Source organism: Onychostruthus taczanowskii, unplaced genomic scaffold (assembly GCF_017590055.1).
Source record: "Onychostruthus taczanowskii isolate IOZ18803 unplaced genomic scaffold, ASM1759005v1 scaffold57, whole genome shotgun sequence".
In the NCBI taxonomy this organism is placed as follows: Eukaryota; Metazoa; Chordata; class Aves; order Passeriformes; family Passeridae; genus Onychostruthus; species Onychostruthus taczanowskii.
In genome coordinates, this window is record NW_024503346.1 from 1213838 (window position 1) to 1239053 (window position 25216).

The 25216-nt window shown below is 51.4% G+C and overlaps 1 protein-coding gene across 1 annotated transcript in view; it reads right to left on the minus strand.

Annotated features, from left to right (window-relative positions):
• NFATC2 (nuclear factor of activated T cells 2) overlaps window positions 1–24932 on the minus strand; it is a 75705-nt gene extending 50773 nt beyond the window's left edge. Inside the window, exons 1-5 of the mRNA XM_041417907.1 lie at window positions 24588–24932; window positions 15164–16190; window positions 13657–13825; window positions 4713–4915; window positions 2686–2858 (exon numbers count right to left, since the gene is read on the minus strand). Of these exons, the coding sequence (XP_041273841.1) occupies window positions 2686–2858; window positions 4713–4915; window positions 13657–13825; window positions 15164–16190; window positions 24588–24744 (1729 nt within the window). The 5' untranslated portion in view covers window positions 24745–24932. The remainder of the gene's footprint in view (window positions 1–2685; window positions 2859–4712; window positions 4916–13656; window positions 13826–15163; window positions 16191–24587) is intronic.
• Between the last annotated feature and the right edge of the window lie 284 nt (window positions 24933–25216).

The following is a 25216-nucleotide window of genomic DNA, read 5'->3' on the forward strand; positions in this document are numbered from 1 at the left end:
GGAAAAAAGTGAATCCCAGCAGCACAGAAGGTGGGACAAGAAGAAAACACCCCCCAGCCCCAGGGCCCCCTCTTGGCAGGGCACCTGAGCTTACCTGGGACTGCCTGGGAGCTCTGCAAGGCGTGCACATTGGCTGGGACAAGCTGAGGTTACCACCTCTAGTGAGGTTTAGGCTGCATTGCTAATGCTGCCTGAGCCCCCTGATGTTTTTAACTATCTTCCCAGAACCGGGCTGAGATCAGGAAGTGCTACTGAAATGCAAGAAGAGTGCTAAATATGCAACATACACACTGAATGGCAGAGGCTTAGTACTCCAGATCACTTCATTCCCTGCTTCCTCAAGTTCAGAAAAGCACAGTCCTTAACATATCTCCCCAAACTGCCTGTATATCCACTGTTCCAAAAATAAAACTTTCTCATTTTATTTCTTTGGGGATCAAGTACATTTTTTTCTCGTAGGAGCTTTGCTGTCTTCTATGCAGCCAATATTTTAATACTTTAATTATAAAAAAACCCCACTAACAATAAGCCACTTATACTGGTATCTCCACCCTTGGCTTTTTAATGCCCCTAAGACTCATCAATACAAAGACATCTCAAAATAAATGCCTCAGTATCTTAACCAAGGCTCTGCCACAGCAGTCACTGCACAGGCAAATTAGGTGTGTGCACACAGCTCAGAAAAATGTGATTTATTCTGCAAACCATGCCTGGATTTCTGCTTGAAATGCAGTGATGGGCACAAACACAACGTGCCATTGTGGAAGGGCCCTAGGAGGGCCTGGCTTACTCATACTTGCTTTTCCTGAGGAGAATTTGAGTAGGTGGGGGGTGATCTGTGGGGCTCCCTGCGGGATCCAGGACCAGCCTCCCCTGCCCTGGTGCTGTTTTCCTGCCTGCAGGGTGTAGGAGTTACACCTGGAGTTTCCCCACCCCAGGAGCTCCTCACTGAGCGCTTCCTTTAGCAAATGGACCTTTGTTCCAGCAGGGACACGTTTGGGGTGGAGGCCACTATTGTTTCAGCCATCTGCTCCCACGGAGGAGGAACGGGACAATTTCCTATGGACAGAGGTGGTGGCTACTCCCACTGCTGTCCCTTCCCCATCACAGTGCCCAGAGACCTCACTCAGCTGCTAAAACGCTCTGGCAGTTGGTACCTTCTCAGAAACACTGCCAAGAGATCATCCACAGCCACCATCCTCTCCCAGCCTTGCCTGGGTTATTCATTTGTACTGCTTTTTTAAAAGCTGCCATCAGTAATTCACCAGCCTGTTTGATTTCCCACCCAGAAGTGGCTCCTCTCTTTCTGAGCAGCTGTATTTAAGTAAAGTCTGCATCTCAATAAATACAACTCACACATGAGAGACTCAATGGCTTTCTTCACATGACTTATGGCAAGACAGGTTCTGCTAAATGGGTGAGTCATTCAGCAAAGGCAGAGGAAAACTGTTCATTATATATTTGTGAAATCCCCAAACGACCAAAAAGGTACCACTGAACAACAAAAAGCATCACAGGATGCACAGGAACCACTAAAGTGGGCAGAACCCTTCCAGAAATGACTGTGACACTCATCAGAGGCCTCTCTTTCTCAGGATCCAGTCAGTTATAACGAGTGGGAGGTGCAGGTTCTGAGCTCACACACTTATGGGATTTGCACTTCAGAAATCAAAACTGCCAGTTTTCTTCTGTCCCTCAGGGGAATACCAGAACCACCTGTGCTTTCCCTGCTTCAGCCTCCTGAGCTGTGCACCCCTTGGCACTGACAGCTAGAAAAAGCAATGACCAGAATGCACCTGAGCCTCAGAATCAGAGCTGTCCCTCCGTTTCAGCCGTGCTCCTGCCACAGCTCAGACCACAGCACTCACAGCACTCCTTTGGCACAGGACTGGCCACAGTGCTCAGAGCCAGCCCAGTCTGAATTCAAACCTCCAGCCACCTGCCAGTTTGCGGAGGACAAGTTCTGATTGTGCCTCCACTCAAAACAAAGCCAGGAAAGCAGACAGCTTGCACACTTGACCAACAGGGACAGCGCAGGTGTGTCCCTGCACACACCCCAGGCTGCTCCTAGGAACCACCCGGGAGCCAGCAGGACCCGGCAGCAATGCACTAATAATGAAAGCCCCCAGACTTGCAGCACAGAGCTTGCTGCCCTCACAAGCCCCAAGCACCTTGAAGAGCCACCTGCCCCCCAAACCTCTTCCAGGACAGGGAGTGTCCACAGGGCAGAGCCACAGCCACGCCTGGCTGGCACAGAGGGCAGGTGCCAAGCACTGGAGTTGTGGCATCTATCAATGAGCAAGAAGGTGTAGCCACGGTCAAATTCCCACCCACCACTATAGACACTAGAAAGACCTCCCAGGCATCAGACACTTTAACTATTCCATTATCTAGGCTCTGTGTTCCAAGATCTGAGGTGTGGGAGTTTTAAACATCCAACATTCGGTATAATCTCGATTCTTGCTTTATTTCTGTCACAGCATACTGACTATTAATCTACAGCACGTAAAAAAAAAAGTGTTTAATCTTTACTTATAAATGATTTGTAACGTTTGCCTGATTTTTTTAAAGCACACATTAACAACGCGTTGAAATTCTCATTCAAGCAACACGAATATTCAAACGTCCGGGTTTGCCAGCCCGGAGGCAGGGCAGGGAGAGAGCAGCAGTGCCAGGGGTACTCACAGCACTCGATGGGGTTGGAGGCGGCCTGCAGGGACACGATCCTGCCGCTGGGCTCGGGGATGTGCACGCGGAACACCAGGCGCACCCGCGTGTTCTTGCGGCCGATGTCGGTCTCGCCCTTGCGCAGCTCGATGTCCGCGTTGCGCAGCTTCAGGATCCCCGCGCAGTCGATGCTGCAACACACACGGCCAGGGGGGGTGATCCCCAGCTCACAGCCCTGCCCGGGACTGCCTCCCTGCTCTGGGCTAAGGGCAGCTCTAAGGGTGGGCTCTGGTTGGGATCCAGACGTTCCCGGGGAAGAAGCCCCAAGGTGCAGCACACGAGGGGCGCTGCTGGAGCTCTCCGCGCTCTCTGGCCACTGCTCTCCAAGCATTAAAACCCCAAATCTTGTTTCCCAGTGCTAAGCACAGGGGAGAAGAAGGCAGAGCCCTCCCCAGGGCAGGAGCCTCCATCAGCAGCTCTCCTCAGAGCCCAGCTCCCAGGGACTGCCCAGCATCCCTTCCCACACCTGGGCAGGGCAGCTCTGCCCCGTGGGGAATCACAGCAGCTGGGTACAGAATCCCCACTGCCTGCACCAGCCAGGCACGTGGAATTCAGCTCCAAAGCAGGGACCAGACTGCTGTCTCCTCCTGACTGCTACAGCTGGGCTCTGCAGCCTGGCCCAGGTCACTGTGCCATCCTCCAAAGGCCAGGGACATTGTTCCCAGGCAAGGCAAGAGCAGATATTCACTCTTCCCATTCACTGTGTCCCTGCACAAAGGGAGGCTGCAGGGAGCAGGATGGGGCTGAGCAGCAATGAAAGGATTAGGATTGCTTAAATCAGCACTGCAACTTAATATTTGGTGTAAGTGCAGATTAGCTTCTCCAGAGTCCAGTGTAACCTTGCAAACATGCCCGTGTTAGGAAAATGTGACAATTATTTGTCAAGCTCAGCAATAGTTCTCAGAGCAGGCAGTGAGCAGTGCTATTAAACAGGCACTGCCAGCCCATTTTGATATCAGTTCTAAAAACACATCATTTCTCTTCTCTTGATATGAATTAAAATCACGTTTGGGGAGGTATAAGCCCCAAGCTGCTCCCTACACCCACACTGTTCCTTGCCCTTGCATATGTGCAGGGGTTTATTATTCCAGGGTTCCTTGTTAGGAATGAGGTATATTTTTTAAAAAATATATATTAAGAAAGAATGTGGATTTTGCAATGAAGTAGGGGGGTTTAAAAACATAACTGCTCTGCCAATTTTGTCAGGCTCCTCTGAAGGATGGAGATACAGCTCTTCCCTCTGCAGAGCAATCACTCTCATGCCTGGCACACATTCAAGCCTGAAGTTTTCAGACTGGTGCCCACTTCATCCCTCTGCCTCCATAAAACTGGAAGGAGTAATACAGACAAGATGTGCCTGTGCTTGCTTTTCTGTTATCGTATTGCAAGAGGAGATTTCATGGCCAGAGCACTTGACTGAGTTCTGAAGAGATGTTTTGTATTCCATTAAATGCTGTAAAATGCATCCCACCCCTGCTCCTCACTGTGTCCCTGCAGCACAAGGACTCGAGATGATTTGAGTCTTCTTTTCCTGAGTGCACTACAAACCCATTCTGACTGTGAAGGTGATGGATTACTGAGACACTGGATGCCTCATCCCTGGCAGTGTCCAAGGCCAGGCTGGATGGGGCTTGGAGCAGCCTGGGATGGTGGAAGGTGTCCCTGCCATAGCAGGGGTGGCACTGGATGGGCTTTAAGGGCCCTTCCAACCCAAACCACTCTGTGATTACAGCACAGTCACTGCAGAAACTGCAATACAGAGCAGAAGTGCCTGCATGGTCACCCGCTGGATGGGAACTCTCCCAGCAGTTTTAACCCACGTGCTTGTAGCTGGTTTTACAAAAGGGTCTTGCCCTCATAAACCATCCCAACATGCTGGAAAGGGAAACCCCTCCAGAGCATTAAGTGACTCCTTTCCAAAGAGAAAGAACTTCAGTGCCAACTCAACCCACCTCAACTTTGCTAGCAAAAAGAAATCTACTTACGTTGCTTTCATGTTGTTTTTGGGTTCCAGGGGGATCTCTAACACTTTGGTGTTGCCAATGATCTTCTCGTAGCTGGTGGTGGTGACGGTTTTGCCCGTGATGCGATGGACCTGGTAGAAGGCGTGGGGCTTCAGGATGCGCTCGTCCGCCGTGCCAATGAAGATCTGCAGCCCCAGGGGCTTGTTCTCCATGTACCCGTGCAGCTGGCAAGACATGAAAAACCTGCTGTCACACACTGGGCCTGCAAAGCCTTGGGGAAAGCAAAGAGATCTGCAGGCGTGTAGGTAAATGTAGGTATCTGCCACTGATTCAGCGCTCTTGGAAGCTCATCCTTCCCCCAGTTGTTGGGTCACCTTCAAGCATTCCTCTTGCACTACATTGTACAGGTAGAGATGGCATTTTGTGTCTGGGACTCAACAGCAGAAGGATGTCTTAGCTGTCCTTAGAGCCTGGGGTTTCCAGGCCTCAAGGACACAGATTCTTCTGTTTTTTTGGTTTGTTTTTTTTTTTTTTTATAAGCACCATTTGCTGCGAGGAAACCAGAATGCCTCCATAGAGCGGGAGACAAGGAAATTTCTCCTTCTTTATTAACGTTCAAAATTACAAATCAAACCATTCTAAATTTCTCACATAACCAAAAATGAGAACCAGACATTTATCTACCACATAGCCAGGGATCGAGCTGAAAGGGAACTTTATGGTCTGAGACATGCTAAATTTGTTTTCAATTACTCTGTCCACATACAAAACCTTGATGAAGCCATACAAAGCAAATAGCACTGGAAGATCAGAGAAAAGGAAGATTAAGCTAATGGTATTCATGGCCAAACCAAGGGGTTTTTTCCTTTTTTTCTTTCACCAGTCAGCAGGAGGTATCCTTGCACAGAAGGATTAATTCCCCCCTGGAAGGGGACCACATGCAGCATCAATGCAGTGCTGGCAGCCTTCCTCCAGTATGGCAGATATAAGTGACACTCACTCTCCAGAGCTATCTGTCCTCATCCAGCACTCATTCTGGAGGCAACAGAGGCAGGGGCTGTGCCCCAGAGACCCCCCAGCCATGGCCTGAGTGAGCAGCCTCCCCTGGCATGAACAGCCCCATGAATGGCTCCATTGAAGGCACCAGGCTCTAGGCAGGGGCTGTGCAAGAGCAAACTGCAGAGCCCAGCCCAGACTATCCCATCCCTCGCTGGCACCAGCGTTCTGGAGATGGGGAGGAGGGGAATGGGGCAGGAGGCTCTGTGCAAACCTTCAGCTGGCTCTGGGAGCCAGGGGAGGAGCAGGGAGCTGGGCTCGGAGTGCCAGGGCTGGTACTGGAGACACAGCAGGGCCAGCAATGTGAGAAATACAGCAGCAGCCACGGGCGCATTTAGAAATGGATAAAGCAGATGGGAGGTGAAAGGCAACAGAAGCCAAAATGACAGATCTGCTGGGAACAGGCACTGGTGGAAGAGTCAGCCCCTGCTGACCCACAGCCCAGATCCACTGGGAGCCACACGGAAACTCACCCCAGGCACAGGACTTTGAACATCCAGCATTTCCTGGCCTCCAGTGCAAAGCCCCTGTATCACCAAAAGCCATCCTGGCTTCACAAAGGGCGAGGGGAAGAGCAGTTTTTAAGCACTGAGTGTGTTTATTGTCATGTCTGACAGAGTAATTCTCTGTGGATCCAGCTACAACAACGAGAGCATCCTTTGGACAGGAGGGGTTATTACAGTGACAGCAAAGCAGCTTTTGCCCTCCCCTCTGTCCTGGCAGAACAAAATCCCAGAGTTATGGGTGGGAGACTGAAATGGAGGAAAACAGATAATAAATTACAAAAGAAAATCTGCCCCCAGTGAGCACAGTCAGTAGCAGCTGTAACAGAACTGGCTACATACACGGGGTTTAATACTGGCCACCTTTAAAAGTAATTTTAAGTGGTGTTTGCTCATGTACAGAATGAGTTCCCAAGACACAACTGCTCATGGTTGTCCAATAATGTTCTTGTCTGCGGGTGTGTGTTGTATAAATGCATACAGTCTTAAAGAAGAGAGGAACTGATTCCCTGTTCATACGGCACTGTCTGTATTATCTGCTGGCCCAGGGGCATAAAACACACAGTAAAAGGCCTCCTGATCCTCCACAGAACCAGATTTTAAATCAGTTTGGTCAGTGGAAGAAAATTACTTCTTTTTTTTTTTGTAATTTATGGTATTATGGCAATGCTGTGGGATGATGTAATTGTAAAATCAGAATAGCATTATAAAATGCAAGAGCAAAAATATATGTAAAAGAGCCAAGTGTCCCCATTTAAAAGGGTTTATCCTTGAGCTAATTGATTACATTTTCAGGGCTAATATAGGTGATCATTTACCATAACCATTTCCATCTACCTTTCACTTGCTATGAACACAGCAGGAGGACTTAAGAATCAAAAAACTGAGATGAACAGCTCACAGAAACACTCCAGGAGCTTGAAAATCAGAGTTTGACACTCATCTCCACCACCAGTTTAGCACAGCTCTGGTCATGTCACACCAGCTCTCCCTTTACCTGCACCAGGGATGCTCGCCCTGCTCTGTGCTGCTTTTGTGCAGAGAAAATTCTGTGAGCTACAATGAAAGAACCCATCAAAGCTACGCTTCAGAGACATGTCTCTTCTTAAAACTGAACTGCTGAGGATTGTCACTGTCAATAAACACTCATCTCCACTGCAGCAGGCAGCTGCTTCAATATTTAACCAAAGCGCCAATCTTTTCTTTGAAGAAACAAAGGAGGAATAAATTTGACCCTTAAACAAACTTTGAGAAGTGAAGATTTAAAATGCTTTTTAAAACACTAACTTTGAAATTAATTTTTTTTCTCCCTTAGCAACGACCAAGCTGCTGTAAAATCTCTGTGCCTCAGTGTTGTTCTGCTCATCAGAGCTGCTCCCTCCAAGCCCTTCCAGGGCAGCCCCAGCCTCACACCAAGGTGTGCCTTCACTCTTTCTCACTCTTCTTTCCATAAAAAAATACAAAATCATCTGGATTTCAGTTTCAAGAAAGCGAGGATCAAGAAAGATTTATGAATACAGAACTCTGGGAGGAAATATTTTTGTGTATTATAAGGTGACCTATTCACAATAAAACTCCCCCAAACTGTATACAGATCGAGCTGGAAAAAACCCAACTCCTTTGAGTCACATTTGCCACAAGGGGAAAGAGAAGCCAGACATGATGTGTACCTTTCCATACTCTATTTTGGGACTTTAAGATCCTATTTCTTTCACTTAAAAGATTTTTCTTAAACGTTGCTTTTGCCTAACTCTTACAATATTAACACAGCCAGACATGGGCTGGTCTGTGACCTGAGGAAATGCAAAGCACTTTGGCAGATAAACAAATAACATCATTCCGAAAACAAGGAGACTTTTCTTGTTTGGTTTGCTGCTATGATTGGGTTTCTAAACAAAATGGAAACGTGTGGCACGATTAAAAGCATCATCTCACCTCTGCAGAAATCAAATTCAGGCTGCACTCCATCCATGGATCAATACCAGTCAAATTTGGGAAAGGGGGGGATTTGAGTGCCATTTGCAGAAGGCATCTGTGCAATTCTGCATGCAAAAATGAGCAGATGTGCCCTTAGCTGCTGAGTTTGTCCAGTTACACACCCAACACCGTCCCTGTGATGGCCCCAGCACTGCAGCCATCAGGAGCACACATCAGGCACATGAAACATTTCTCCTGCCCCGTTCCAAAACTCAGGTCTCCTCACAAACTGAGACCCCAGCTCCAAATACACAGCACTCAAAAGCAGAGGTGTTAATTCCCTCTAAACCATTCCCTACCCAGTGCTGAGATGACCCAAACCCTGCAGCCAAGCAGCTGGCAGTGCCCCTGGCCAGGGGGATGTGAAGCACAGGGTCACTGCTGAGCTGCACAAAGAACAGAGCTCTGCACAGGTGAAGGCTGCAACACTGCTCAGATGTGCTGAAATCAAGGGATAAATTGACAGCAGAGTCAAAAAGCAAGGCCAATTCTTTAAAGATCCTGTAGGTGATCAGCTGTAGATATAACACATCTATAGAGGGGGAAATCAGTGCAGTTTTGAAATTTAGATCTTTCAATGGGACATGCTTTCTTGAATTTAAATATTATTATAAATTATGCAAAATTACATTATTAGCAGGAAGAGGAGAGATTCATAGGAAATAGATAAGATCATTTTTTATCCTTACCCACGAGCCAGGCCAGAGAGGGGCAGTGATTTCTCAGGTCCAGCAGAGGACAAGCAGCCAAAGCCCAGTGAGGAACCTGTGGTGCCCTGTGCTCTGCTGACAGGGAATGCTGACAGGGAATACTGACCCCATCCTGCCCTGCTGCAGGGAATGCTGACAGGGAATGCTGACCCTGTCCTGCAAGCACCCCAAAATGGCACATCAGGCACCACTCAGCAGCTGCAGCACCTCAGCTCCCGGCAGTATTGCAGGTTTTGCCTTTTCACTGCTGGGCTGTGGAGCCAAATTTTCTCGGAGATTTCTAGTTTGGCTGTTGCACATCAGAATGCTCCGTGCAGTGCTGGGCTTTGCAGATGAAAGCAGCAGCATCTGCAGCTGGTACTGCTGTGTTTGAAGAGCCCCAGTAAGAGCCTGTGTGAGCCCGACTGCTCTAGAGAGTACAAAGCAGTCATTTATTTCCCATTCACCCCAACAGAGCTCTGCCTGTCGGGCATTTAGGTCTTTCTTTCTCCCTGGGATGGACAAAGATGCATCTTTAAAGCACCTTCCTGTCTAGACAACGCAAGGGGGGGAACTATAAACGTGGGGAATGGGTTCTCTAGGCTGGGGGTTTTATCTGCTGGAAAGCTCTCGGCTGGCCGGCTCTCTGAGCTCAGGGTAACGCTGTGCATCACCGGCCGTGTCCCTGGCAGTCCCCGGGGATGCATGAGCGTGTGTGCGGTCAGCTCGGGTGATTCACACTCATCCCGACAGGAGGGAAAACAGAGCCCGGCGAGCAGCGTTTAACGAGAAGGGAGCACAAAGCCGTGAGAAATCGCTTCCTCCCGCGGCTGCCCTTCCTGCTGCTGTGCCGGAGATAAGCGGGGCCGCCCGGCGAGCCGGGGCTGCGCTGCCCCCGGGCCGCCCGTCCTCCTCCGCCCCGGCCGGGGCCGGAGCCCGACACCGCCCGCAGCCCCGCAGCGCTCCCTCCGAGCCCTTCAGACCCTCCGAGAAGATGTTCTGGGCCAACAGCGCCGTTTCTGTCCCCCCTTCCTGCTGCAAGCGGTTCCAGCCTTGGATTTGGATCATTAATCCCCACCGTTAATAGCCGCGGACCACAATGATGTCAAGGATTTTTTTTTTTTTTTTTGGGAGGTCTTTGCTCAACAATACTCGTAGCGAGATGGAAAAATGTCACTGCATTGTCTCAGGGAGAGTGGGGTATCAATAACTGTCAGGAATTCAACAAAGACCTCGTGCAGCCACTGTATCGTGTAGCAGCTCCTCTGCCTGCTTCAGTTAGGGCTGACATTGAGCAACAAAGCCCAATCTTCTCACATGGTTTTGTTCAATTTCATGTACTTGGGACACTGCAAAAGAACGCAAACCAGAAGGAGATCTTTGCCTCGGTTCCTTTTGCTCCCTGTCAAAGCTCAAGAGGCCCCACAAGGATCCCACTGTGCCAACGAGCCCTGCAAGTAAATCAGGTGTGAAAGGTGCAGTGGTTTGTCACACCAAAACCCCTGCAGGAGCCAAACCCAGCTCCAGGCCAGACCAGTGGCGGCCACCAGAGTGGCACAAAGATGCTGGGCAGCACCAGCCAGCTCCAGCACGGCCTGGCCTTGCCCTTCCCTGCACAGGGGCCTCGGGAAGCTGGGGAAAAGGACAAACTCAGCTGCTGGGATGTGCCCTGGGCAGCAAACCCGCCTGGGAGGGCTGACAGGGTTTCAGCAGCCTGGCCCCACTGTGAGAGTGCGAATCACCCCACGAGCTGTGATTTGGTTTTGAGTTTCCATCAAAGGCTCTGGTTTCACTAACACACCAATGAATTAGCTGAATGTTGGAAGTCACATACAGTTAAAAGTCAGAGCCCCATGGGAAGCCCAGGCTAAGAAACAATGTCTCCTTTGACTGCGAAACCACAAGAAAACACAGACGGCAAAATTCAAATATAAAAGGAAAGTGGAACATACGTTTGTTATTGTAAAGCAGCTCCTGTGAGCTCCACTAACAACTCTGCCATTCCAGCTTCTTTTTAATAAGAAAAATAAAAAGAGGCAGTGAAAGTCACCACAATTTTAAAAGTTAAAGCCCAGGGGAACGTTGGGCTGGCTGTGCTGAACAGGAGCCCCTCTCTGCACAGCTTTCCTGCTCTGGAGAGGAGAAGCGAGGAGGAGCCTGGCACACAGGGCTGGAGGGGCTGGGGGTCCCTGTGCCTGCCCTGCCCTCACCTGAGCACGGGGGTTTTGCAGCCCTGCTCTGCATTTGGATGCTGTACCAAGGCAATCAGTGGGGATTTAACCTCTCATTATACTCCAGGGCTGTGTTTGCTCTGCCACCTCTGTCCCAATCACGTCCACAAGCTCTTTGCACAGGAGCAGCCACTGCCTTTCCCAATGACCAGGCTCTTCCACAGCCTTCCTGGAGCAGCTGGGCACAAATAAGCAGCTTTGGGAAAAAAGAGCTGGGAACCAAACGTGCCTGCCCCTCCTCTGTGGTCTCAGTGACCAGGGGGACCTGCAGGATGGAAGGAGCGTGCAAACTTCAGCTTTGTCCTGGCTACAAAGCATCTCCTGGCCATTCTCAGCACCTTAACATCCACGGATACTCACATCCCTAAAACCTGAGCTCTCTACAGTTAACACAAGCTGCAGGCTCCTCCCAGGAGCGACTCAAGCACCTGAGCCGGGAGCCTGTGCTTCTCCACGGGACTCCACACAGCCCTCAAATCAGACATGTGAACATTCCGTGGCATGCAGGGCTTCTCCCCTGCTCCTGGCACGGCTCCTGTCCCACTCCACCTGCCCAGCTTCCAGAGGCTTTGATCACCAGACCCTTCTCCTGCCATGCTTGGAGTGCACAGCTGGTGCAGAGCCTTGAGCACAAACTCGAGGCGTGACACGTGAAGAAGAGGAAGCAGCATCAGAAAGATAAACCACAAGATAAGGCTCAGAGGATATGAGATCTGCTGGTCTGTAGCTTCAGAGCACCCCAAAGAAGAAATCTGCATGCAAAATGCATTTTCCAAGACATAAATGTTGCAGGGCAGCACCGTGCTGCAAAAACCAGCCAAGATCTCTTCTGCCAGCAGGTTCAGCTGGGTAATTAGTCATGTGAAGGGTTAATTGAAGGCTTTTTTTAAAATCAGATTTGTTTCAAAAGAGATTGTACTTTAGAAAAATACTCTGTTTACATCTAACAAGAACACAAAAGTTAAACTTCACAGAGGGGAAAGAAGGAGAGGGGAAAAAAAAAAAAGATCCCTTGAAGCCAAATAACTTCTGACACGAAAACTTTGGATTTTACTAGCCTCCCCCAGTCTGAGATGCCATAAACCATACAGGTGCAACTATCTAATTACTTGGCATCCATATGAACCTGGTTATGTTCAAGTGAACACAAATTCAACAAATACTTCCAGCTTTACAAGGAACCTTCAGAAAGAAACTGTCCATGTTTTCCCCAGATGCAGGCCCAGCTGTGCAGAGGCACATCTGCTCGGGGAACTAAAGTGGACATTTGAATTTATAGTTTTAGATCCTGAAGTTTGATGGCAAATTATGATAAAACTAGCAATACTGGTTCCTGTCTTCAACAGAAAATATAAATGCCTCTTTGATTGATATTGATTGCAGGAAGGAAACAAATTCTATTTCCCCATGTCACAAGAAACTCCTTCACTGCAATAAGGACCCTGTTGATAGGAATACCTTGGGAGGGTAAGTGAGACTGCAGTTGCAAGCAAACTGAGAAAGGAGAAGTGCTGATTGCTATCATTCCTGCTTCTAGGCAGCTTCAAACACACCACAGGAGGCTGTGAGCTTGTCAGACCCAGACCAAAAAGCCTGCATTACTGGAGTATGGCAAATGGGACTGCTGTTTATTATTACCCTGCACCCTCCACTCAAATACCCAGGCCATACATGTAAGTCCAGCTCCATCAAAGCAAACAAATTCATTGATTTAACAATTTATGGCTTGATTTTAAAAGGGGGTGAGCCTGCAGGGGAATACTGAACATATGCTTGAAGTTAAGCACAAATCAACCCAGTGAAATTAGTGGTATTGATCACATGCTTGAAATTACACATAAATGTTAATGTTTTCCTGGTTCCTGCAAGCCCTGAGCGTGTCAGGAACATCTGTGGGATGCAGCCAACTTTGTTTAGTGAAGGCTGAGGCTGACCTGTTCAGCTTCCACACATCATTCCAGCACTCTCCACTGACACAGCACAGCCCCGACCCCAGCCTGGCTTTGGCTTTCCTTCAGGAAACATGGGCTGAAAACAGGGGAAATGAGGGAAATGACTGATGTGCCCCCACTTGGCTACACTGCAGCTACTCAGCCAGTATTTTATACCACCCTTTGAAAGGTGAAGGAAAAGCTGTTCATGCTCCAAACAGCAGAAGGGTTCAGCTCATTCAGCTCTCAGGTCAGCAAAGGGACGAATTTGTTCTCTCCACCACTGACAGTCTGAAATTTGCTCACTTGTTTCAGCAGTGACTTCCCAGGCACCTTATGACAGTTGTAACGGGATCACACGAGGTTCATACAGCCCAGAAAAGGCAGCAAATACATTTCCCACATTTCTGAGCTTTCAGAAGCCAATCCAAACCAACCTTCTCCAAGTCCCGGACTTCGCCACGGCTCAGCACATCCAAAAGCTCACAGGGCGCTCCTCTTTCAAGAAGAGCCCCTAGTAAGGACTTCAGAGATGAACTTGCATCCCCTTTTCCTCCAGGAGATCCCCAGGAGCTTACCTGGACCACGGGGTGGCCCCCGGTGGGAGCCTTGACGGCGCCGCGGCTGCCCTCGGTCTCGTAGTGCGCGCGGTGGTGGGGCTTGGGCTGCACCTCGATGCGCAGCTCGTAGGAGCCAGACTGGCTGGACAGGGGCCACTCCAGGGGAGGGAGGGACTGCACGGGCAAGCTGGGACACAGAGAGAGAGACACACCACCAGGGAAACTCCTGAGAACCTGATTTCTCAAAGCCTGGTCCCTCCTTCCTCCCAGCGCCCCACCTGAAACGTTCAAGTGTGTGCTTGAATTCCCACGAGATGATGCTGAACTGCTCACACCTGACTGCAAGCTCTGCTGAGAAGACAATTTCTGTGGGCCCATCTCCTTGCAGAAGAGAGATATTTCTGTTCCTTAAACAGAAATACCTGCAGCAGTTACATTTTTTCAAAGATTCCCCTCTTTTACTTAGCTTTCAAAGATCCCCCTCTTTTATCTAGCTTTTGTTTTTTCAAAGATCCCCCTCTGTAATCTAGCTTTTGTTTTTTCAAAGATCCCCCTCTGTTATCTAGCTTTTGCTGTGTGACTCCAACTTGGATCACAGAATATGTATTGTGAAATATTAACTCCATTTGCCACTACCTACCAGTTGTGTAAATGAACAATTGTTATGATTTCTATAAATATTAAAATGCACATCAACAAAATGCTAAATATTCTTACCTGGTACTAGTTTTCCTGCTATTAAAATACACAAGGGTTTACGACATGGAATGAATACAGTGCAAGGTGCAACTAAAGCCTGCACTGGATTTTAAACCACGCTCACTCTGTGAGTACAGGCTGCTGCCAGGACCGGTCTGACAAGCCAAGGAAGTCACAGCCTGTGCTCTTTCACTCACAGTTTGTGTTCAGCAGGTCAGGAACACCCTGGGACAGCCTCAGTGCCCAGTGGTGCCAGCAGGGACTGTGAGCAGAGTTACACACTTGGCACCCTCAGTCCTGGCAGATGCCACAGAGCCAGACAATGGAGGGCTGAGATTTGGGCTAAGGGACAACTGACAAATTAACAACCAACACTAAGTCACCAGAGCTGACCAAATGCTCAGTCTGACCTGGAGCAGCAAGCTCTCTTTGGAATCAGGCATTATTTAAAGCATTTTCATCCTTGATGGAAATTTGAAAGTGACTTTACAAAAGCAATGCCACCATTTCAGGAGCAGCAGGATGGCACCAGAGTGTTCAGCCCTTGTCAAAGGCTGTCTGCAATCTGCTATTTAGACAAATCATTTGGAAATTTGAATTTGTAGTGTACTGTGCTATCAATGAACCTCTTTGGTGATGTTTCTTCAAAGCCCTGACTTTTTCAACTCAGAATCCTAATGGACCAGGCTCCCATGAACCAGTGCTGTCCCTGAACACTCAGCTCTGGCCTGCCCAAAAAAACATTCCCTAGGGATCATCAGCCACGACAGAGGACACCAAACCATGAAAAAACACGGAAAATACACCCACAGGAAGCATTACATACCTGCAGATTGGTATTGCAGGCACCAGCTGCTTTGTCCAGGATGGAGGAACCAACAGAATGGATTCTGGGGCCGAGTTTCTCCTGTCCTCCTGCTCACAGGGCCCGTGGAAGTCAACGGCCTGAAAGACGTGACACGGAATGCTGTTTTTGTGGGAGGACATGGACGAAGGATCGGGGCTGGTTTTCCAGATCTTCGTGGGGACGCCGCAGGAAGGATCCGTGGCAAGGCTGCTCATAGCATCCATGGAAAGGGGAGCGCTGGCCAGCTGTGTGTAAGTGACTGCAGAGGTGTCCTCTCTCGGGGGGATGCGAGGAGAGGGCTGTGGAGAGGGGGTCCGTGACTGCCGAGGCGAGGCGGAGGGCAGCGGGGTGCCGTAGAGCCCGGTGCAAGAGAACCTCCGCTTTGCACCTGGCGACGAGGACCTTGAGTTGGGACAGGGTGATGGTGAGTGGCGTCCCAAGCAGGCTTCCTCCGTGATGCTTGTTCGTGGTGACATTATTGGAGAGGTTCTAGGAGAATAATGAGTATGGATGTTTTGAAACTGCGGACAAAGGTCATCACTAGGACCATTATTTGGTGAAACACATGGTGACGTGCAAGGAGATACATTTGTCTCTGAAATGAAACTTGCAGAGGAGCCGCTACTAGCTGGGCTCAGACACAGTGGTTCTCTGTAGCCCTCAAAGCCAGGGACAGGCAGGGTAACCCTCGGGCTAGTGGTGGCTGAGTTTGGCTGATGTTCTACCAACAGAACATCTGTGTCTCTGCTGCGGAAGGGACCCCCCGAATGAATCAGTTCATGATATGGAGTTATTTCAATCCTAGGGCTCGGAGCAGAGGCCCCTGCAGCGTTGGCAGGGTGTGTAGGTGTTGGCCCTATGCTATCTGGCTGTCCATATCTGCCCATGGGATCTGCAGAAAGGCTAGGAAAAGGCAGGGGGCATGGCTTGAGGCCACAGTCCAGGACATCATGAGCGTATGTAACTCCAGAGGGTGGGCTGTTGGTTTTATGTGGAGTCGGTTCTTCTGGAAAAAGAAGGGTCTCTTTAAGACTGTAAACATTGTTACAGAAGCTGAGCAATCATGGATTAAAAAAAATGCATATTTATAAACTGGTTGTGAGCTGATATTAGCTTATTATTTAATTCTTTTTCACTGCACTTAATGCCTGTGAGAAGTACTGGATTAAGAGCCAGGGAAGCCCAAGTGCTCAGGGCAGGTGCAGCACAGACAGAAGCACTGCAAACACCACCAGCCAGGCTCCTGCTGCCTGAGCCTCACCCGAGGGATCCCCTGGACAGGGCAGCAGAGTGTCAGCCCCTCTGTCCAGGGCAGGGCTGCCCTCCTGCCAAGGACACCCCAGCTGCTGTGACTTTGGTCACATTTTGCCTACTAGGAGCTGGACTGAGACCAGCACATCACAAAATCACTTCCAAACAGATTGAGGAACAGCTTTTGGAGAAGGGAGAAACACCTTCCTTACACAGCCAAACCCAGCCAGGAAAGGCTTCGTGAACCAAAGCTGAGCTCAAACTCTTAAATTGAAAAGTCACTTCTGTGTGATGATTTGTTTGGCTCTGTATCATGACAGCAAGTTTGGTGACAGGTTTCATGTGAGTCAGAAAACACATTCACAAATATTTGTTAGAGAAGAGAGAGAGGGAGAAAGAATCCAGCCCTGTGGTTAAGGGCAATCACATTCCAATTTCAGCCCAGGGAACATTTTCAGACAGGGATTATAAAATACACAACAACAAGTAGAGTGCTCAGTAAAACTCTCTCTCTGCTGGTACCAAAAACCCTTAATCTTCAGAGATTCTCATTTTGAAAACTCTGCCCAGGTTGCAGAGCACAGGGATGCTTCCAGGGAAGGTAGAGCTCCCAGCAGCACGGCAGAGCCCAGCTCCAGTCTGGTCCCTGCACACGAGGGTGTGCAATGGCAGTGGCATCCCAGAGAGCAGAGTCATGGCAGCTCCTGGAGCTGCCCCAGCCTGGGAGCTCAAGAGTATTTGGCATCACACAAAAACGTGCAAAACCTTACCAGGATATGTTTTTAAAGATTTCAGTATACCCAGCAGGAAATACCTGAAACAGCTCCACAATTTGGGATTAATTCACCCTATTTGCTTGCTCTGGGCACAGATCAGTGCATGCCACAGGCAGAGGGTTTCATTTAAGTATTTAAATTACTGTTCCAGCATTTTCTATAACTCCTACATGACATTAGACAGCAATTCCCATGAGAAAATACCACACAGAAAGCCAGGCAGGAGCTGACTGTGCTTTCTGCAAAAGTAGCAGAAGTTCCTAGTGAAACTTTTACATGCAGAGAGATTTTGACTTCTTTTCAGCAGGCTTCTGTTCATTTTTAGGAACTGCTGAGCCTTCGTGTTCAGTGGGGAACCCCAAGAGCCAAGCAAACAAACCAACACACAGAAGGGCTGGACAGGAGGGGAGCTGCACAGGACAGTCCAGCTTGCACATTTCTTAAGGTTCCCTCTGGCTTTTAATCCCAGCACACAGCTGTTTTGGGGACAGGAAAACAGCAACGAGTCACTGAATTCTGAGCCAAACGTATTTTTAGCACTGTGATTTCAGAGCTCTGGCACTCAGGAGCAGTGTGTCATCCCCATCACTCAGGTCTGACACATCAAGCCTCGAGATTGCTGCTGAGATTCCCTTTGAACAGAAATCGTCACATCTCTGCAATGAGCAGAGAAACACACCCCCCACAGCCCCAAACCATCGCTCTGGGGACAGCCACCCCCATTCCAGCTGATGCCAGGGGCAAAACCAGCCCCAAGCAGAGCCAGGCTGGATGCCAGGCTCGAGGTGGGATTTGTGCAGCAACCAGCAGGAGCAGAAACCTCTCCAGGCTGAACAGCTTCACCTCAAGGAACAGGTGAGCCTTTCAGCTCCCCGTGCAGCACACCCAGCTAGAGCTGCCCTCCCCACACCTTAAACTGAATTAGCTGTGCCAGGTACAGAACCAAAACTCAGCACAGCCAGCAGCAAAGCCAGTGGGGGGAGGATTAGCTGTGCCAGGTACAGACAACAACAGGTACAGAACCAAAACTCAGCACAGCCAGCAGCAAAGCCAGTGGGGGGAGGCTCATGCTGAGGGGTATGGGACAAGCAAATGTATTTGTACGTGCACGTGTAATTGTAAAAGTCTGCTGAATAACAAACCCACCCCTCACCCACAGTGACAGCCCATCAAAACCCGGGCTTCAGACAAGGCACATTTTCTCAGCTTACCCCTGAAACACAGAGCACTTTCACCCCGGCACTGCCCCACGTGCCAGGTGTGAATAACAAGATTCACACACACACAGCAAGCCCCAGCCTGCCCCTGCCAGCGGGACACAGCCCCGCCGAGCAAACACCCCCAGCTCCTGTGCAGCAGCAATATTTACTCTCCCCCGCATGGCAAGCTGTCAGCGCAGGGCCCGCACACAAACCCTGCCCTGCCCCAGCAGCGGCGGTGCCAGGGCTGAGCCTGAGCCCTGACTCATCGGCACGGCTTCGTCAGGAGCCGGCTCGGGGCTTTGGGGAGCTCTCCCGGCCCCGAGAGCTGCAGAGGCACAATGCTCTCACTGTCCCGGCCGCTGACGCCGCGGTCTGTCCCCATGGCAACGCCGGTGATGCTGCACGGTGATGCTGCACGGTGATGCGGGCTCTGACCTCACCGGGGAGGGATGCGGGGCTGAAGCAGCCGCTGCTGCTCCCACAAATAAACGGCTCTTCCGTGGAAATCAGCAGGAATTCTGCTTGCTGCTTCAGCAGGAGGGCACTGGCTGCTCTGCTCCGGCCAGCTCGGCTGAGGTCAGGAATCTGCTCAAGGAAAGGGCAGAGCAGAGCCAAGAGCCCCAGGCGAGGAGCATCGCCAGCAGCAGAAGTTTGCTCCTGTGAGCAGCATCAAGCCCCTGCCTTTTGTGAGGGGCAGAGGATGCTGGCCAGCAGCTCAGCTGCTTTCTCTCTGCCCTTGCAGGTTCCTGTGGGACACAGAGCCCAGGACACAGCAATGGCTCCAGGCAGATGGCCCCAGCACCACCCAAGCTTCTCCCTGAGCTGCCAAGGAGAGCTTGGGTAGGGCAGCAAAGCTCACACTGCTGGCCCTCTGCCACACTGGGATGGCAGGGAACAGCCCTGCCACCCTCCAGTGGCCTCCCCAGGGAGGGAGAGCCCTTACAGAGAACAGGTACAGGATGGATGAGCCCCTCGGGGCTTTGGGGAGCTCTCCCGGCCCCGAGAGCTGCAGAGGCACAATGCTCTCACTGTCCCGGCCGCTGACGCCGCGGTCTGTCCCCATGGCAACGCCGGTGATGCTGCACGGTGATGCTGCACGGTGATGCGGGCTCTGACCTCACCGGGGAGGGATGCGGGGTGCGGGGCTGAGGCAGCCGCTGCTGCTCCCACAAATAAACGGCTCTTCCGTGGAAATCAGCAGGAATTCTGCTTGCTGCTCCAGCAGGAGGGAACTGGCTGCTCTGCTCCGGCCAGCTCGGCTGAGGTCAGGAATCTGCTCAAGGAAAGGGCAGAGCAGAGCCAAGAGCCCCAGGAGAGGAGCATCGCCAGCAGCAGCAGCAGTTTGCTCCTGTGAAGAGCGTCAAGCCCCTGCCTTTGTGAGGGGCAGAGGATGCTGGCCAGCAGCTCAGCTGCTTTCTCTCTGCCCTTGCAGGTTCCTGTGGGACACAGAGCCCAGGACACAGCAATGGCTCCAGGCAGATGGCCCCAGCACCACCCAAGCTTCTCCCTGAGCTGCCAAGGAGAGCTTGGGTAGGGCAGCAAAGCTCACACTGCTGGAGCCCTGCCACACTGGGATGGCAGGGAACAGCCCTGCCACCCTCCAGTGGCCTCCCCAGGGAGGGAGAGCCCTTACAGAGAACAGGTACAGGATGGATGAGCCCAGCAAAGGTGTTTTCCAAGGACTGAAGCTACTCGGAGATACAGCTTTGCTCCCAAGGCCGTGCCACCTTCCAGAGTTCATCCATTTCTCATATTGCATCCCAGGACACACTGCAATACTCCAGCAAAGGACTGTCCTCTCCACTGCTGTTGTGATGGATAGCTCACAGACAGCTCCTCAGCACGGGCAGCTCCAGCACTTCCCCTCTCCCTGCACTCAAGCATTTCCCAGCCTGAGATTTCACTGCTGATTCACCCTCTGATTCAGTACCAAAAGATCCTTCTGCTTTCACAGGGGAGTTGAAAGAAAGCGAGTCTCACACCCAGGCAGCACTGGCACCTCCTCATGCCCTCATTCAGCTCTGCTGCCAGCAAATCCTTCCCCGTGTCACTCAGCTCCTCTCCCTAGAGCAGCCCAAGCCCTGTGGGATCCCACCCAAACTGCCTACAAGCTGCCAGCTCTCACTGCCCCTTTTCCCCACAGGTTTCACCCCCATGACTGCCTCTCCCACCACAGCAGGGAATGAAGCAGGGGTCTGGATGCTCCTTTACTGCAAATAACCACCAAAGCAGCTCCTCTGGCCAGGCAGCCTCCCCAGGGGGAGACCCTCAAGAGTGCCCTTAGGAACCCAGGGAGAGCTGAGTCACAGGAGAAAGAGACCAAGGGATTTCAGTTTCAAAGGACTCGACCCTTCATTTACCAAACTCCTTTTCACACATCTCTGAAGGGCAGAAAGGAAAAGGCTCCCGAGGCTCCCCAAGCCCAGGGCCACAGCAGTGTGAGCACACGTGGCTTGGGGAGGGCCACCCTGCGCCGGTCTGAAACAAGGCAGCGCCTTCAAAGCCAGCCACTCAGCCAAATGTGACAATTAGCATGAAATTAGGGAATAAAGGCCCACCCAGCAGCTGCATTCCATGCTGGGTTTATCCAAACCATCCTCTAGGAAAAGCTAAAGATAGCCCTGTGCAGGCCAGGGAGCACAAGTTGGGTTTTGACCTCACATCCGCTGGCTGCAGCTCCCGGGATTTAACTGCAGTCCCTTATTTGCATAAGTAAAAGAGTCTATTTTCTTTTTTTAATTAACTTGCTTATTGTCATTTGAAGGGCCCGGTCCAGAGCTTCTTTGCATTTTTCAAAAGCTGAGTTGTCTGTTATTTACACTAACTGCTTGGAAGCTCCAAGTGAGAGCTGGTTTCCTGAGTGAAATCTGGAATTCTCTGGTAGATGTGCATATTTGCTTCTTTATGGCAGGGCTGAACACTGCCTCCTGTGTTCCTGAGCCAGCCCCAGGACCCGACTGCATGCACTTTCAGTTTTTTTTCCCTTTTAATAGCTTTGCATCTGGGAGAAGAAAAAAAAATAAGGAACGAGGCAAATTATTCAGGGCTTGACACCTACAAGACGTGGCAATGTCCCCGGGAGCCTGTCTACATACAAACAAGCATTTGGAGGAATATTAATATTTATGGATGCTCCCTGCACTACACACACACAGACCTTGCAGATTCACATCAGCAGTCTCAGAGCCTAATGAGCTACAGCAAGGGCCTGAGAAAATACTCCTTCCCATCTGCATTCCTACCTGCTGTCTCAAGGCAGGGCTTCATCTGGAATCTTATTTAAACACAGGTTTTGTCTGGATTTGCAGAACACCCCTCAGAGCATCAGCTCCCAGAAGGGCTGACCTCAAACATTAAAAATGATGTGGCAGCTTTACCTCTCAGCAGATCATCACACAGTGAGCCCAACTGAAGGGAGCTGCAGGGGCAGAGCACTGTCTGCAGTTCAGCATTTTGTCTCTCAGCAGCCAGCAACAGGTGCTGGGGAAGAGCACACCCAGCAGTTATCAGAACTCACTCCTCTGGGAGCCCTCATTTGTAGGAGCTCATTTGGAAATGCTCATTAACTCACTTGGCATGTTTGAAACTGCTAAAATTTGGGCTATCAGTGATACCACTACCAACACCTGCACAGGGACTCTGCAGGGAATGCATCTCACACTTTTTTGCTCAAAGGACACAGAAAACATCCTCAGTGGTCAAAAGAAATCCCAGCTTCCAGCTGAAAGCAGTGCATGCCTTGCCCACACTCCCCAAATCCTGCTCACCTAGCCAGGCCCCAGAGTTCAGCAGATGTTTCTTGTTTGCAAATCCTGAGAAGATTGCTAATTAAAGTCTGGCAAGTAAAGGTAAAAAGCACTCTCTACAGCACTGCTGCTTTTGGAAATGGCTGGCTTCAAGAGGAACATCTAATATTAACAATATTGACTGCAGGGTTTCTGTTGACCCTTCTTCCCCTGTTGCTTTTATAGCAGTCCATGTTCCTGTTGGCCCAGGCACACACAAGCTCTACTGAATGCCAGACACTTGCAGGAAGGATATTTTTGGCATCCCCATGGCAACAAGTTGTGATATAGGTCCTGCTTTTAAAACACAGCTTTGGATGGATACTGCCAAATTCCAACCTTTCAAAAAATTATCAGGAATAAACATTCACCCCAATCCATGCCTAGAGCCCAAAATTTATGTTTCCCTGTATTTTTTTTTTAGTTTTAAAAAATCCCTTTTAGCACGCTTATGGCTTTGTTATTTTAGGACTTGTCATGAGCAGTGGGTGGAGCAGCCCAGGCTGGGAGGCCTCCAAATGCAGGAACCAGACTGAAGTGCTGGGACCCATTCCTTTGGTTTTGGTTCCACTTTGAATCCTCCTCTGCACAGGACTTGTTTGCCCAAGTGCAGTTCAGACGAGGCCAGGACTGCACATGAACAATGAGCATCAGTTACCAGCAGCATGTGGACAAAGCCCTTGCTCAGAAATTGACCATTTTCAGCTCTCATGTAAACATGCTTTAATCTTTTGTACATTAAAGGTTGCGGATGTATCCTGGATTGCTTACAGACTGGAGCTGCTGCCTTTTCAAAGCCAGGGAGAATGTTCTCCAGATTACAATGCTCATATATATGGTTGGGATCTTTTTTTTTCTTTTTTTTTTTTTTGTTTTAATGCTAATGATTTCCATCTTTGGAACAGAATTACTACTAATTATGGTTTCCAGTCATTCAAAAGTGAAGAAAGCAGGCTCAAGAAGGAAGTTACTTCTACAACAAGCACACCCTGCTCTGCATTTATGTGGTTTGAAGATTAAACTTTCTACCCCCACCTACGTGTGATTATATTCTGTAGAACTTCCCACTTAAGGCTTCACAGCAGCACTGTCTACTGTAAAGCTGTGAACACACCAGCATCTGAAGCTTTCACTGACGTTCAGTGTATTTTCATTAAAATCATTAACCCCTCCCCACTGTGGATTTATTGTAGCTTATTTTGATCTGCATGAAATCTTGAAAGAAAATTCAGCTTTGTCCACCTGATGGCATGAACCATCCCCAGTCAGCTTCGATGCTGGTGCACATCTGTACACTTAAACAAGGACAGAGAGAATAAAACTCAGCAACAACTCTCTACCTCACTGATGACACAATTCAGGCCTCAAAGGTCTCCTTCTTCGGAAGAACACAACATCTCTGAGATGCCCCAGGGAAACACCAGCTCTCCACTGAGCAGAATCCAAACCAATGTATCTTAGAGACAGTATCTCAACAAATCATTCCTCTGGGTCCTCTCTTTCGGCTTTGTCTGGTTTACACAAATCTATATTTTATGCGAAGTATCCCTTTAGTACCATCAACAGACAAAATTACCATTTAGAAAGTCAGGGAACACTTGACCCTGCGCTTTAAAGTATCACAGCATAAGCCCAGAAAAGCAGAACAGTCCGCAAACCTTTCTTTTTCCCTCAATTTTAACTTCAGCTGCTGCCGTTTGTCCCCGGGCTGGAGCCAGCGGCTGCGAGGGCTGCACGCCCCAGCGCTCCGGCTGCCGGAGCTCCCGGAGCTCCCGGAGCTCCCTGGGCACCATGCGGGGCACGAGAGCCGGGCCGGGCTGTGCCCAGCGCCTCCGCTCCCGCTGCTGCTGCAGCGCCCAGTGCCGGCAGCACGGCCCGGGGACAGCGGCATGTCCCCGGCCGGACCCTGCATCCCCGCACCCGGCTGCACGGCCCGGGGGACAGCGGCATGTCCCCGGCTGGACCCTGCATCCCGGCACCCGGCTGGGTGGGCCTGGGGACAGCGGCATGTCCCCGGCCGGACCCTGCATCCCGGCACCCCGGCAGCACGGCCCTGGGGACAGCGGCATGTCCCCGGCCGGACCCTGCATCCCGGCACCCGGCTGGGTGGGCCTGGGGACAGCGGCATGTCCCCGGCCGGACCCTGCATCCCGGCACCCGGCTCCAGCGGGCCTGGGGACAGCGGCATGTCCCCGGCCGGACCCTGCATCCCGGCACCCGGCTCCAGCGGGCCTGGGGACAGCGGCATGTCCCGGGCCGGACCCTGCATCGCGGCTCCGCGGCCCGGCCCGGGCACCTGCCGCCCAAGCGGCCCTCACGGCAGCGGCCCGGCCCCGCCTGCCGGGCCGGCCCCGGGGGCTCCGCCGTGCCCGGGCGGACCCTCACCAACCTTCGATCGGCTTCAGGTAGTCGTAGTCGAAGAGGATGGAGAAGTCGAACTCCTCCTGCGGGATGTCCGGCCGGGCCGTGCCGGGGCCGTGCCCCGGCTCCCCCTCCTGCGGGCCGGGGTCGGGGCCGGGCCCGGGCCCGGGGCCCGCGGCGCTCATGGCCCAGGAGCGGGGCTGCCCCGAGAGCCGCGACCCGGCGGAGCCTCCGGCAGCGAGAGCCGGGCGGTCAGAGCGGGGAAACGGAGGGAACAAGGCGAGGAAACACCAAGAAATGCCCTGGCCGGGGAGGCTGCGGCGGGCGGCAGCGGTGCCCCGACGGCGGGTGCGGGCGGCGACCCCGGGCGGCACGGCTCGGCTCGGCTCAGGCTCGGCTCGGCTTGGCACGGCTCGGCACGGCGCGGCCGGGCGGCAGCGGGGCAGCTTCCTGCTCCTCGCAGCCACCTGCGCCGGGGCCGCCCCCGGGGAGGAGCCGGCACCGGCCCGGCAGCACCGCACGGGCCCCGCGCCGGCAGCAGCGGGGATATCGGGCCTGCCCCGGCTCGGGGGGCTCCAGGAACGCTGCCCCTCGGCCGAGCATCTCCGCCCCGATGCCCCACGCTCGGTGTGACCGGCTGCCTTGCCCGCAGCCCCT